Consider the following 14,576-nt stretch of genomic DNA (forward strand, 5'->3'; position numbering starts at 1 on the left):
TAATACATTATTAGACGTGATTAGAAAAAGACAAACGAGAGGCAAAAAAAATTACACGACAAATTTTGTGTTTCAGTGCGGTGGTTTTCCCTGTGTTGAGAGCGCTAATAAACGCAAGTCGCCGAGGGTGAGTAATGAAACTTTTTTCAACACAAATCTACGATAATATTAGACAGACACGTACAATACTACTATTTGCAAATACAACGGCAGAATTAAAACGGGTTTAAAAGGACGGAATAATAAGATCTTCTCGCTTCACCGAAAATCGTCGCGTACTAATAAATTGTCGAGTGTTGCACGACAAAAAAAAAAAAAAAAAACGCGCGACCGCGCGAGGCAATAAGAATTGTCGTGCGGTAAAGAGTTATTCGGTACGCCGCCGGGCTCTTTTTCATTTTTCAAATGGCTGCGCCATGAAACTACGCGAGCGATAAAGCCGGCAAACAGATTTCATGCACGAGCGAATATATGCTTGCCTCGCGGGACCCACCGGTATATCGGCTTCTCGGCCGGGCGTTGTTACACAACGATTTTTGTTGTTTTCATCAGGACGCTCTATACCAATTCTATTACGCGACGCGGGAGATGACCGGATTATGGCTTAATATCTCGTAAGACAACCGTTATATGCCGCGAATAGGTTGTGTGCGCTGTGTTACATTCAATCAAGTGAGCTCCGAATTTGTCATTGACAAACAACAAGGCTTCCACGTACATACGACCGTTAATTACGATCGTCTGCATACAGACTTCGAGTCACTGTCGCATCGATGAGCTATAATGGGATTCACGTAATTTGATTATGTAACGAAGATGTCGTGGAGTCAATCGTAAAGCGAAAAAATGTAGGATATTCGTCGAAGTTTTAGAGAAAATTTTTATTGACTTATTTCACAAATTGCATTCACGAAAAACAAAAAAACGTACGGAGCAAACAGTTATGGTTGAATTCACAAGATATATGTATTTGATTAAGCAAATTTTGGCGGAGGTAAATAGAATTTCTGGTTATAATCAAATATTTTGGGACGCAACCAGAACATTCAGGGTATGATGCCAGTTAGTTCGTATATATGGTAATATTCAAATATATATCTAATTACTGCGTAACTACGACAAGGGAAAAAGAACACGGCTTAATGTAACGTGTACGTTTACAATAGTATTGGCAGGGAATGGAAGTAACTTGTTACTTGTAACGAAGTTACAGTTACAAGTTATTTTTTTGGTAACTTTACTGGTAACTGCGTTACTTTCTTTTTTTGGTAACTGTAACGGTAACGAGTTACATTTTTTGGGTAACGGTAACGAAATTTACAGTTACTTTTGTCGTTACTTTGCACACGATTGAACACGGTTCGATTGGATACATGCTATTTATAGCGCTTATCAATAAGACTTGAAAGCCCTTAGACATTCGGCCGTTATGATTCAGTAATTATTTTACACTTCTATCTTCTATGTAATACATAGGACATACAAATATTTCAGTTTGCTGCATATTTTACAGGTTTTAGAATTACAAAATTGTGTTTAAAAAAAATTAAAAAATAAATTAAATAATAGTAAAATGAGAAGGGCTATGAACCCAAAAGCGAAACAGTTTAAAAGACGATGACAATAAGTGTCGAAACGTCGTTTGTTTTTATCTTTGTATTGTTCTAATATATATTTATACATTTAATTACATTGTCATCGTCGTTCTTATCGGAAATAAACTGTTTCATTTTTGGCTCGTAACCCTTCTCATTTTACTTTTATTTAATTTATTATTTGAGCCATTCTACATTTTTTTTTTTTTTTTTTTAACTGTATATTTGTCAGTATTACATATAAAAAAAAATGCAAAAGTACATTTTTAAATTGATTTTAAAAAAGTAACGGAAAAGTAACGAAAAGTTATTTTTCAAGTAACGGTAACTGTAACGAGTTACTTTTAAAAAGCGATAACTGTAACTGTAACTAGTTACATTTTTTACTCGGTAACGAGTAACTGTAACTAGTTATTTTTAAAAAGTAACTTTCCATTCCCTGAGTATTGGTAGGACAAAACAGAATTTTTGGTTATTATTAAATCTGATATTTCAACCAAAAATTTTAAACAGAATTCATACAGTATTAAATATATAGCCGGTTACCGTAACCAGAATATATGAAAGCAAATTTGTCAGGTTATTTTAATCAAAACAAACGGCCTGGTTATTATATGCGTATTTCAGGTTAATTCAACCAATTTTTTCCCAGTGTATACATGCCAGTCAGACAGTAAATTTGTTCGTCTGCCGAAAATGTGTCACGTTCCCGGCCCTCTCTGTCGCGCGGAGCTTTCGGCGGAACAAATAAGCGACGCGGAACATCATTACGTCAGGGCCAAATCAGAGCAGCGCAAAGCTGGCGAAACGACGTATCGTTATTCCTTCCCTAATGCGCGCATTGTACGCCGCGTAACGCAGTTACGTATATTATGCAGCGGTATGCAAACGGTACCAAGCCGTCCTCTCTATCTCTGTTATCTCCCCTTGTCTCCTTCGTATTTCGTTCCTTGTCACTACATCTCGTGGAAGTCGAGTCTCTCTTAATCATGCAGCGGTGCGTATACATCCGTGGAAATTTACGTATTACGAGCTGTTGTGCCGCAATCGCGGCGTGACAACGGCAAATCCGCAGCAAGGGCAAGGAAAGAGATCGAAGAAAAGAGAAGAAGGAAGTGCATACGCTAAAAATAGTACGTTTACTTTTATATAGAGAATTTTGTTGGATATTATTTTCTTTTATATATATATATATATATAATTTGAGATTTTTTCAAATAACCACAATTTAACTTCAAATTACAATTAAACTAATATCCGTTTACAATTTAAAAAAATACGCTGTGTTTACTTTAGCATGAAGAGTCTGCCAGATATTTTCTTTGATAATTTATGATTCTTTTAAACGAATATATTGTTACAATTTAGTTTGAAATTATAGTTAAAATAACGTTTTGTATTTAATATAAAATTTATTTCTAATCTCGTGAATAAAAATATAATTAACGTATTAAATTTTCTGCATTCTGACGTGGAAAAATTTGCTTACTGTGAAGTGGATATTAGATGGAAAAAAAAAAAAAAAAAAATGATAAAATTACGACGTATCAAAAATTAATGAAAATTATGTACCAATTTTGTAAGAATATCTCAAGACGTAATGTATAATGCATAATTCTGTTGATCTCACAAGCTTCTAGATATAATGTATAATGTATTACATAATCCTAATTTTTAGGTCATGAAACTTTATATGCGGAGCAGAGTGCAAAGTTGCTAAAACAAAACTCGATGAAATATTTATTAAAAAGTTTCACATCCGGGCATTTTTTTTCCAAACTTGTAAAACATATGCTGCGGTAGCGAAAGGAAGTGAGGGGTTTTCGAACACGCTGCAACAGCTGCCTACACATCGTTCGTTCGAATAAAAAAGAATCTTTCACTGTTATAGAATCCGGTGCTTACGTTCCCTTTGTCGAATCGACGTCGGCGATGTCGCGTCGTCCGAGACGGCGGAAGCCATTATACGCGTTTTCCAGCTCGCTTCGTAATCGCGTTACAAGGTTCCTCGGGAGCAGTAACGCTAACGCGATCGATCGCGCCAAGTGAATCGCGCCGTTCTCGAAGGGGTTTCGAATTATTCGTCGTCTATGTGGAAAGTGGGGCGCGGGCGAAGTCGAGAATCGTTAGGAGAAATGAAAATAAATTGCCTGGCTGGGTGGGTTCTAAGTAGGCCGTTGGCGATTTGAGTACGATCGGAGAAATGGTGCACGATAAAAATGTACGGTTTGTTACGTCGTTAGACGAAATCGACTTTACTCTCTCATTATATAAGTTAATATATGTAAATTTTTTTTTCACTCGTCCGTGTTCCTTCATTTAAACAAAAGGAAAAAAAGAACTACCTTTTCGCCAAAATGATTAGTCCTTTTACGATATCAGGTGAATTTTGAAAATATCTAGGAAAGTAGGATTGAATCTAATCCAAAGCAATTCTGTTCATTTCTTATTTAATTAACGTATAAAATGGATACAAAGAAGCAATAAATAATATATGGAGCAGGAACTTGGAGTTTAAATTTTACAAGTTATGTAATTGAATGACTTATCATTGAATATAAACAACGCATTTCTCGTTGCACTGATTCTCATAGCCCCTTTTTCGAGTAAATAATATGAAACGTCTTCCTTTATTAAACAGCGCATGAACGCTGTAAAATACTGATGAATCCATTTTTCTAAAAAAAGGGTTAATATCAATATAATAGGATATTCCACAGAAAGATTGCTTTTCCAGTATCTCCGCGAAAACAATCTGCTATATATATAAGGAAAGTCTTAATGTCGAGTGTATAACGTGTAAACCGGTGACAATAAATTTCGTGATTGCGAAATTGCTGTCTCGCTTGTTCACAGGGATAGAAAACGGAAAAGACTCGAGATATTTGATATCCCTTTTCTCGCCGTAATCTCGTCGAATTTCAAAGTCGAGGACAGTTAGCGAAACTAAGAAAAGAATCTCGGCTACTTTTTCAACTTCTTTCACGCAACTCAGGGGAAACGGATGTCGCGAATAGCTTTCTGAGAAAAGTTAAAATGCAAAAGCAAGCCATCAATATCTAAGATATTGAATATCTGTAGATTATACTTTGTTTAAAAGACATATGGGCTACACAAGCTTCTTTATTTCATGGTTGAGCTCGTATCTGACTGGCTCATATAATGCAATTTTTGAAATCTTATTCTGTTTCAACGACAGAAACCGAACATCAGGAAACATAAAGCGTATATGTTTATCCGGAGAAATATGATGTAAATTTTCTTGTTGTACTCACATAGCAAAAAAAAATTGATTTATAATAAATGATCGAATAAATATTTATCTTTATATTTTTCTGCATGTGTATACATCGTATACAGCATTCTCTTTAACATTTTAAGAATTCTTCTTTAAAATAATAAGAAAGAACAATAAATTATAATATAATCCACATTTAGTAAAATTAATAAATTAATATCTCTTCTTTTTTTTATTGAGAACAAAATCAATAATTCTTCTTTAATGAGAATATCAAGAAAAATGACAATTTATCGCAACTTTCTAGTTTTCATTATTTATATTACAATTTAAAAAATATATCGCTGATATTCATTTGGATATTAATTGAAAAATATTTTTTCATCTATATTTTTATAAACTTGTCTTACAAAAAGTTCTTTATTTTCAATCTGCAATCATCACATTTGTAATAATACCGATATATTTTTGTTAGAAAAAATTAATTCCTATAGTTAATAAAGAAAAAATATTCTACATTTACTTGTATCTACGTAAAGAAAAATTTTATCTATCGTACTATATTTAAGCAAAGCGCACGGTTTTAAGTTATATTTATTATAAACCATTTTGTGTGGGGATTTTTGAAATAATAAAATAGTATTATAAATAAAAGCTCGTAAGAGTATCGAAATAATGAAGCTTATCGGAAAGCCCAAGTGCATTGAAAGTAATAAGCTATTTTCTATCGTGAACTTTTCAACAATAAGAAAGTCTTTAATGCTGGCTGCCTTTCCAGTGTTTAAATATTCATTCATGCTCGGTGAAGTCTCCCGGGAAAAGGTGGCTTTCAGTAATTTAGCGAATCGATTTAATTCCCATCTCCGAAAGATAAATAATCTCGCGAGATTATTGTTCGCTCGATGAAACTGTCAAATATTAAACCCAATCCTCATATAATACGAGATTCCCTCGTAAAGCTCCGGACTGCATGTCCCATCGAGATCTCTCGGGACAAATAAAAACTCGCGTGCGTTAAATAATATAGTAATGCACACAGATATCAATTTCATGGTTGGTACCTGTGTCATGATCTTTCTCACGTCTATTTCCGTCGACGAGAAATAATTATGGATACAAAAAATATCGTAGACAAAGCCGTTTCTGCAATCGATTAGTGTACGTCTTTTTTGCAGTTAAGCAACCGTTCAATAGGATCTACCGTTTAATAGGAGACCCGAAATCACAGGTTCGCGTATCGTTTTGCCGTTCTTTTTCCTGTGGCCTATAAAGCGCAATCACAAAAGAAGAGGTGTACCGCGGATGAGAAAATCGAATATCGATATGAAATTCTCCATTCAAGCCTACGCTAGTAAGAAATATGTGATTTTATATAATATATCTATTGATCTAATCTAAAACATAGTTGGATTAAGATTCTGCGATTATCACAAACCGATCTTAATGGTGAAGAATATCATAATATAATTAGAAAGAATTTATTCCGTTGTCAATTATATATCGTTGTCGTATAAATATTTTCTTAACACGCGACGTATAAAGCCATCGAAATGCGATTGAAATCATAATCATCTACACATTTCTTTATCGTACTGATATTGACGTACCTACTGTTTCTAACTGCAAATATATAAATTGCGATAGAAATTATAAAACAAAATATAAACATTTGCCATAAAAGAGCCAACACAAGTAATTCGTGTGTAACAAAAATTCTTTAATATGGACTTAATTAAATACATAAACGTTTCAACCCTATATTCGGGTCCTTATCAATATGAATCTTGGATTCATTCCGAGAACATTCTGTTATAACACAACATCGTTTAGAAACTTTCCATGATTTTAATTGGGATTCGGTACGTATTCTGGATAAGGAGGAATCTTTTAATAAGAGACTTATTTCTGAAATGATTCATATTAATATGCAAAATAATGGTTTAAATCTTAAGAATGATACTCAAAATCTGAACGCTTTATATGCAGAATTGTTTTCTTGATTTTTGTTGTTTCTAATCTTTCTGTTTTCCATAATATTTTTATATTTATATTTATAGTTATTTTTATAATTGATTTAAATTGTTTTAGTATTTTTAATTTATAATTATACCTGTAGTTTAACGTTTTAATGTTTTTGTTTTTTCTTTTGACTTTGGATGTAATTTTCCATCACACTGCTCAGAGCTCTGTCATTTTAAAGTTCTTTGTGTAAGGAATAACATCTCTTACATATTATGGTTATACATTCCTATGATATTTCATGTAAGTATTATATTAAATTTGGCACTCTATTTTATGTTTAACTTTATAAAGTCTCTTCATATTTTTCTGCCCTGCAGTTTACTGAGCAGTTTAATGGAATTTTACAATAATAATTTTTAATATGTGTTTATTATCGACATTTTAATCTTGACAATCATGTGAGTTTTAGTTGATTTTATTAATGGTTTGTCTATCTTAAATAATTATAATTTCGTTGTCTTTTATCATGGAAAAAAATTTTTTTCTCTTTACAGTTAAACTTTCATTTAGATGAACAAGAATTAATATTTTAATGACATCTTATATACAATCATTGTCTCCAAGATTCATATTGATAAGGACCCGAATATAGGGTCGAAACGTTTATGTATTTAATTAAGTCCATATTAAAGAATTTTTGTTACACACGAATTACTTGTGTTGGCTCTTTTATGGCAAATGTTTATATGTTGTGTTGATAAGAATTCTTCTTTAAAATAATAAGAAAGAACAATAAATTATAATATAATCCACATTTAGTAAAATTAATAAATTAATATCTCTTCTTTTTTTTATTGAGAACAAAATCAATAATTCTTCTTTAATGAGAATATCAAGAAAAATGACAATTTATCGCAACTTTCTAGTTTTCATTATTTATATTACAATTTAAAAAATATATCGCTGATATTCATTTGGATATTAATTGAAAAATATTTTTTCATCTATATTTTTATAAACTTGTCTTACAAAAAGTTCTTTATTTTCAATCTGCAATCATCACATTTGTAATAATACCGATATATTTTTGTTAGAAAAAATTAATTCCTATAGTTAATAAAGAAAAAATATTCTACATTTACTTGTATCTACGTAAAGAAAAATTTTATCTATCGTACTATATTTAAGCAAAGCGCACGGTTTTAAGTTATATTTATTATAAACCATTTTGTGTGGGGATTTTTGAAATAATAAAATAGTATTATAAATAAAAGCTCGTAAGAGTATCGAAATAATGAAGCTTATCGGAAAGCCCAAGTGCATTGAAAGTAATAAGCTATTTTCTATCGTGAACTTTTCAACAATAAGAAAGTCTTTAATGCTGGCTGCCTTTCCAGTGTTTAAATATTCATTCATGCTCGGTGAAGTCTCCCGGGAAAAGGTGGCTTTCAGTAATTTAGCGAATCGATTTAATTCCCATCTCCGAAAGATAAATAATCTCGCGAGATTATTGTTCGCTCGATGAAACTGTCAAATATTAAACCCAATCCTCATATAATACGAGATTCCCTCGTAAAGCTCCGGACTGCATGTCCCATCGAGATCTCTCGGGACAAATAAAAACTCGCGTGCGTTAAATAATATAGTAATGCACACAGATATCAATTTCATGGTTGGTACCTGTGTCATGATCTTTCTCACGTCTATTTCCGTCGACGAGAAATAATTATGGATACAAAAAATATCGTAGACAAAGCCGTTTCTGCAATCGATTAGTGTACGTCTTTTTTGCAGTTAAGCAACCGTTCAATAGGATCTACCGTTTAATAGGAGACCCGAAATCACAGGTTCGCGTATCGTTTTGCCGTTCTTTTTCCTGTGGCCTATAAAGCGCAATCACAAAAGAAGAGGTGTACCGCGGATGAGAAAATCGAATATCGATATGAAATTCTCCATTCAAGCCTACGCTAGTAAGAAATATGTGATTTTATATAATATATCTATTGATCTAATCTAAAACATAGTTGGATTAAGATTCTGCGATTATCACAAACCGATCTTAATGGTGAAGAATATCATAATATAATTAGAAAGAATTTATTCCGTTGTCAATTATATATCGTTGTCGTATAAATATTTTCTTAACACGCGACGTATAAAGCCATCGAAATGCGATTGAAATCATAATCATCTACACATTTCTTTATCGTACTGATATTGACGTACCTACTGTTTCTAACTGCAAATATATAAATTGCGATAGAAATTATAAAACAAAATGTTCGATCGAAAAATTAATAAAACAATTGGACACGTTTTATATTGATAATATATTATAACGTTAGTTCATTATTAATTGAAATTAATACAAAATTACGTAGAAATTTATATATTTTATAATAACTAGTTTAAAAATGAGTAAAAATTTAAAAGTGAAATTTTACGTATTACTAAGTTATATACTTCTCGTATAATTTACAGAAATACATTTCATTAATAATTAAATGCAAGTCTACCATTCCATTTAATTCATTATTAAATTACATTTAATTTTCTTATACTGTATTTTATAAATACTTTGTATTTTAATAAATACTTTGATTTTATACAACACCGCGATTTTAACGCGACGGATATATCGGGTGTAACGAGGTTTTCCGTTTTTTGCGAAAGTTGTTTCTATATTAGCATTCTGCAAAATATGCCCACTGATGGTCGATGCAGCAGAATGACTTTGGAATTCAATTTGCGAGCCGGCGGCAACGCGGCGGCATTTTAAAATGGCACTTCAAAGTGGACACGTAATATCCGTTGGATCGATTAACAGCTAGTATATACGACATTTTGTAAGTGTACATGTACATAATGTAAATATAACATATATATATTATATGTATATGTGCGTATATAAAAGAATTAGATGTATCACGTAACATCACTCACATTTTAAACAAGCTGGTTCAAGACTATCGTGACTGCCTTTTGCGTTTTCGTAATCATCGAAGCACTGACTGGCGTAACACGATAGCTTATCGATCAAAATAATACCTGCGGATGTTGCATAAGCGATAGTGCATATAACGCAAGTATATATATATATATATATATATATCGTGTTCGATCAGTTCAACGGTAATTCGATAATATTTCATATTCTTTCTCTTCTATTTTATGGATGGAAGAAAATGGAACATTTTATTCATCTATACTTGTGGTCAGATACGATATTACATATGTTTTTCTCTACTTAATGCACGATAGTGAAAATCTCGAGAACTCTCCTTAAGTCTTAAAGTCTTTTGCTATGAAAAATTCGACTTGATGTAGGTTAAAGAGGATAATCTCTTCCATGTTGGTTTCATGTTAAAAATAAGAAGGTCCACTGGTATATATGTGGAACTTTGGAAGGCGACGGATACGCGAGGAAAATCTCCTGGATCATTCATAAATCACTTAGCTATCAGACTGCTCCATTTTGTCACCGATGCGATCGGGCCTCCGTTCACTCTAGATTGAGATGAATCTCAAGGCGGCGCAAATTAAATTCGTGCTTCATTATTCATCGTAGACGGCGGTGCGGCTCCATTAAAAACGTATTAGAGCCGTTCCGCGTACGCGAGCGCCAGCGGAGGAGATCTCGTTGGACGGATCTCTATAGAGAGCGACAAATTCATTAGCGCGTAATCGTCGATCCTTCTTTTTAACTCGCGGAAAGTAGCGCGTTCGTCACCTCATTCGTGTCGGTTTTCTCCGCGGCGAAATAAATAATTACTCGCGGCCGATACTCGAGAATATATACATATATTGCACGTTGCACATAGATGCGTTCGATTAAACAAATGAACGGAAAAGTCTTTCTACTTCAATTAGCGCAAATCTGCACGAATCGATGAACCAATAATATATGCGGAGAAAAAAAAAAAAAAATCACACACTGCACAGATTTACAATCTGCAAGATTGAGGCGAAAACGTGTTCTCCGTCGATTTCACGTGTCCATACCGTCTCTTTAATCCCAGTCGTTAGACCGCATAGTTTTTTTTCGCGAGAAATACGAATTGCAATCTCTTGTAATCAAGAAGCGCAATTAAAGCACCGTCCTCAATCATTTGATTTGCAAGGCGTGATAAAATAAAAAAAGGGAACGTGCACACGTCGTCGCATTTTACAGCGCTGAATTAAGATCGAAGCGGACATGTAACGTCACACAGTTAAGAGATCCATAATATATTTGACAAATTAACGTGTCAGTTTTAACGCAGGTCCGTGATTTTTCATTTTAACGCGTATACCAGAGTCATTTATCAGATCGTAATTGGACAAAAATCGATAAGAGGTAAAGTGAGAAATATGAAACTCGTGCCTGTATAATATTTTTTTGATAGATATACACGAGAAAAGCCAAAAAAAAACCGAACAAAAAAATGTATAATTGACCAATTAAGATACGTATCACTTCTTCTGCGATCAAAATGTTGCCATTTTACCAAACAGATGTTGTTAATAGAAAGAAACATGGGTGTAGTTCTCAGCCTTGATATACTAACAGTCGTTAGTAATAATTCTAACCGAAGAGAATAAGACGTGTACATCATACGTGCAAATGCGACTGCGAGTTTACAGAGAGTCGAGGCTGATTCTACAGGCGTTTGTGCTATTTCAACAGCCGCTAACCGCTATTTCATTAGTGCGCATTCGGTGATATATGCCTGCGTTTGTGAGTCTGAGGGGAACGTATTAATTAAGGCACACGGAGAACTTAAACGCACCCGAGGCCCAATCAGTCGAAATTATGCATTCCATTAATAAGGAGTTGAAATTTCAACGACTCGTTCATTACGAGTACGAGAAACAAACGATATGTATATTAAAGCCTGCTTTTGTTCATAAGATTAGACCTTTGACGCGACGATTGCGCATTAAATGAAAGTGTAGATGCTTTGTACGAGATACAATATGTAATATATATGTATAATATCTACTAATAGGATTTCGTCTTGTACTAGTCCTCGATTCGTGGCAATGTCGAATTTAGAAGACATTATATATGTATAATGGGAAATATTATACTACATATTGTAATTATTAACGAGTAATCGATATCGTTTCTTGAATTATTCAATCCTGCAATTTGTGTTAATCTGCGTTCTTAATCCAAAAGTAATATGACGATTATGAAAATCGAAAATTAAACTAACAATAAGCAGAAAACCGATTAATTACAGTCACATAAAGATTAATAATTCTCATGTGTAAGAATTAATAATTTCTGTAATATTTAAAGTTTTGTTGTTGATAATCAACAATATATCAATTGATCGTTGTAATGTATAATACATATTTAAGAAACTGAAAAATATTGCGAACAATAAAAATTCACATTATCTTACTATTGTATAATAGAAATCAATATTGCAACATTAACTTGATATTTCTATTATAATTTTCGATTTCAATTAATCTCGAAAATGCTTATTGTACGATTAGTGGGATATTTTGTACATTCACGTGTATCAGCTTAAAATTAATTTATCAAAATTCGTAGCATCTTTTATTTTGTTGCCTATTACTTTCCAAGTATTTGATTATTTTTCTATCTCTACCTCCTACGTTATATAATACGGATTTCTTGTCATGATTTATCCGCGTCTCATCCTCAGCATGTGCCAAGGAGAATACTATCACCGGTGCTTTATGCAAACCACGACCACCGGATCCTCAGTATAATGTGCCTTGTAAGCTTGTCTACGGTTGTCTTGCCTCTTATAGAAAACGGTGGTTAGACGTTGTATTTGTTCTCCTCTGCAGGATAGGCATTTCTTGCATTTCCAACGACGTTATAGTCTCAAAGACACCGTCGTGTTTCTCGAACTGTCGTGCTTTCCGACGAATGATCGTAGCTGTGAGTGATCGCGAGTGAATAGCTGTAAGCGCGATGTCTTATTATGTCGAGTTGATTGTGCTCGGTGTGCGAAGTTAGTACGAATTGTCCGCGAAGCGAACAGGGACAGTCGCTTTAGACGAGAGATCTACCGCTCTCAATGTTAATTTATAGCTTCTTTAGAAAGAACTATTTAGGAGAAAATAGAATACAATTTTTTTAACCTAATCTATATACACTGTAAAAAAAAGTGCGTAAAATTACATAAATAATATGTGTAACAATTACACAATTTATAGTGAAAATTTGTAAAATTGTGTGTGATTTTACAAAAATTAGTTAATTTTATCTCTGATAATGTAAATTTATCTTTACATTGGATGGAAAATTACAATTACAAATTAAGAAATTAATTTTATTTCAATATAGAAAATTTACAAACGCGTGGAAGTTTACAACTATTATAGTGGGTCCCAAAATTACCCACTGTTGTAATTTATATGAAATTTTTTTTACAATGTATATACCGGGAATGTTCTAACTATGAGAATGGATATTCATCTAGTTAACGACTTCATTATCGAGGTTCACTTTTTTAATTATCGAGGAATTTTCCTATTATCTATAAGCGCAGCACTGCATTATCCAGCCGGTACTGGAAAAATAGGTGCATTGTTTTAACCCGTGTCAAGACCTGGGATATTCGAATACGTAGCTTTGTCGAATCGCAGCAGGGCTTCATTCTCTGAAGATTTACCGCGACGAGAATCAGACGGACGAGCGAGGAGCCATAGAGAGGTGTGCGAACGGGGCGAAGGGACGCGATGATTCCACTCCGTGGGTTAAGGACACTGAAATGGAGGACCAAGACAGTGGACCCGCGACAATGGGACCGTCAAGCAATTGTGCGGCCATACCTCTTCGTAGGAGTTCGCGAGATCGATAGAGAACAGGTCGCCTTTCATCGAAAGGAGGTCCATCGTTGAATATCGCATCGCCCATCGCGCCATTATACAGAACCCGAATAGTCCGATGCAGCTTCGTGATCTCCGCGATGCACCCCGAGTTCGAGTTTGACGTACTTGAAATTAACGTCGTGTCGCTCGTATGTAAAATGCAAAGCAGAATGTGTCGGAAAGTTCCCGCGTGTTCTACTCGACGACGTTATTCTCTTAAATGTATATACCCGTACAGTGAGTTGCAAATTTATGCAAGGAGATCTACATTCTTTGGTGATTCACGATTCTTCCATTTCGCCAGTCATCAACGCTTAGTTAGCGAGGAGGGAGGGGAAGGGGATCGGAACCGTCGCAAATGCGATTATCATATTTTTCCACGAAAAAAATATTCTTGTTTTATACTCGCTCGATTTAATATCTGTTGTAGTGTGCGTCTCGCCTCAAAAGAAATATTTACAAATAACTTTTTTAATTAATTAATTTTTCGAAAACTTTTTTGCTGTAGTATTTTAAATTGCGAATTGTTATAGGTATCGTATGTTAAATCTACTCTTGTATGCAATTTTTATTTTTTAAAGATCGATATATATATACCGTCGGGCAAGTAGTTTCCTATTGAGAGTACAAGGATTGCGTACTCCTTGCTTATTATACTTGGTACTTTTCGAGTCAAGCGCACCTTATTATCGCTTTAAGAGAAAGCTGGAGATTTTCGCTCTTCCTCTCCTTTCTCTACAAACGGACCTGCGCTTCTCGAGAATTACTTAGAATCGAATCGTTGCATTTATCTCTGCTTTGTGAGATAATTCCCTCTTCGAGGCTTCCTTGTATCGTTTTGCTCTTTATCCCGCGATCTTTGTTCTCCTACTGCTGAATGAATATTCAGCTGAATGCTGCAAGTTGTCAGCGTCTAACAGTCATTGTAATGATATGGCTTGTTG

General features: G+C 33.8%; 1 protein-coding gene across 1 annotated transcript in view; it reads left to right on the forward strand.

Annotated features, from left to right (window-relative positions):
- The window catches only part of Nrx-1 (neurexin 1), a 246,604-nt gene that overhangs the window by 15,119 nt on the left and 216,909 nt on the right, over positions 1-14,576 (forward strand). The window contains exon 2 of the mRNA XM_018543777.1: positions 77-127. Coding sequence (XP_018399279.1) covers positions 77-127 — 51 coding nt within the window. The remainder of the gene's footprint in view (positions 1-76; positions 128-14,576) is intronic.

This window comes from Cyphomyrmex costatus, unplaced genomic scaffold (assembly GCF_001594065.2).
Source record: "Cyphomyrmex costatus isolate MS0001 unplaced genomic scaffold, Ccosl1.0 scaffold398, whole genome shotgun sequence".
Taxonomy (NCBI): domain Eukaryota; kingdom Metazoa; phylum Arthropoda; class Insecta; order Hymenoptera; family Formicidae; genus Cyphomyrmex; species Cyphomyrmex costatus.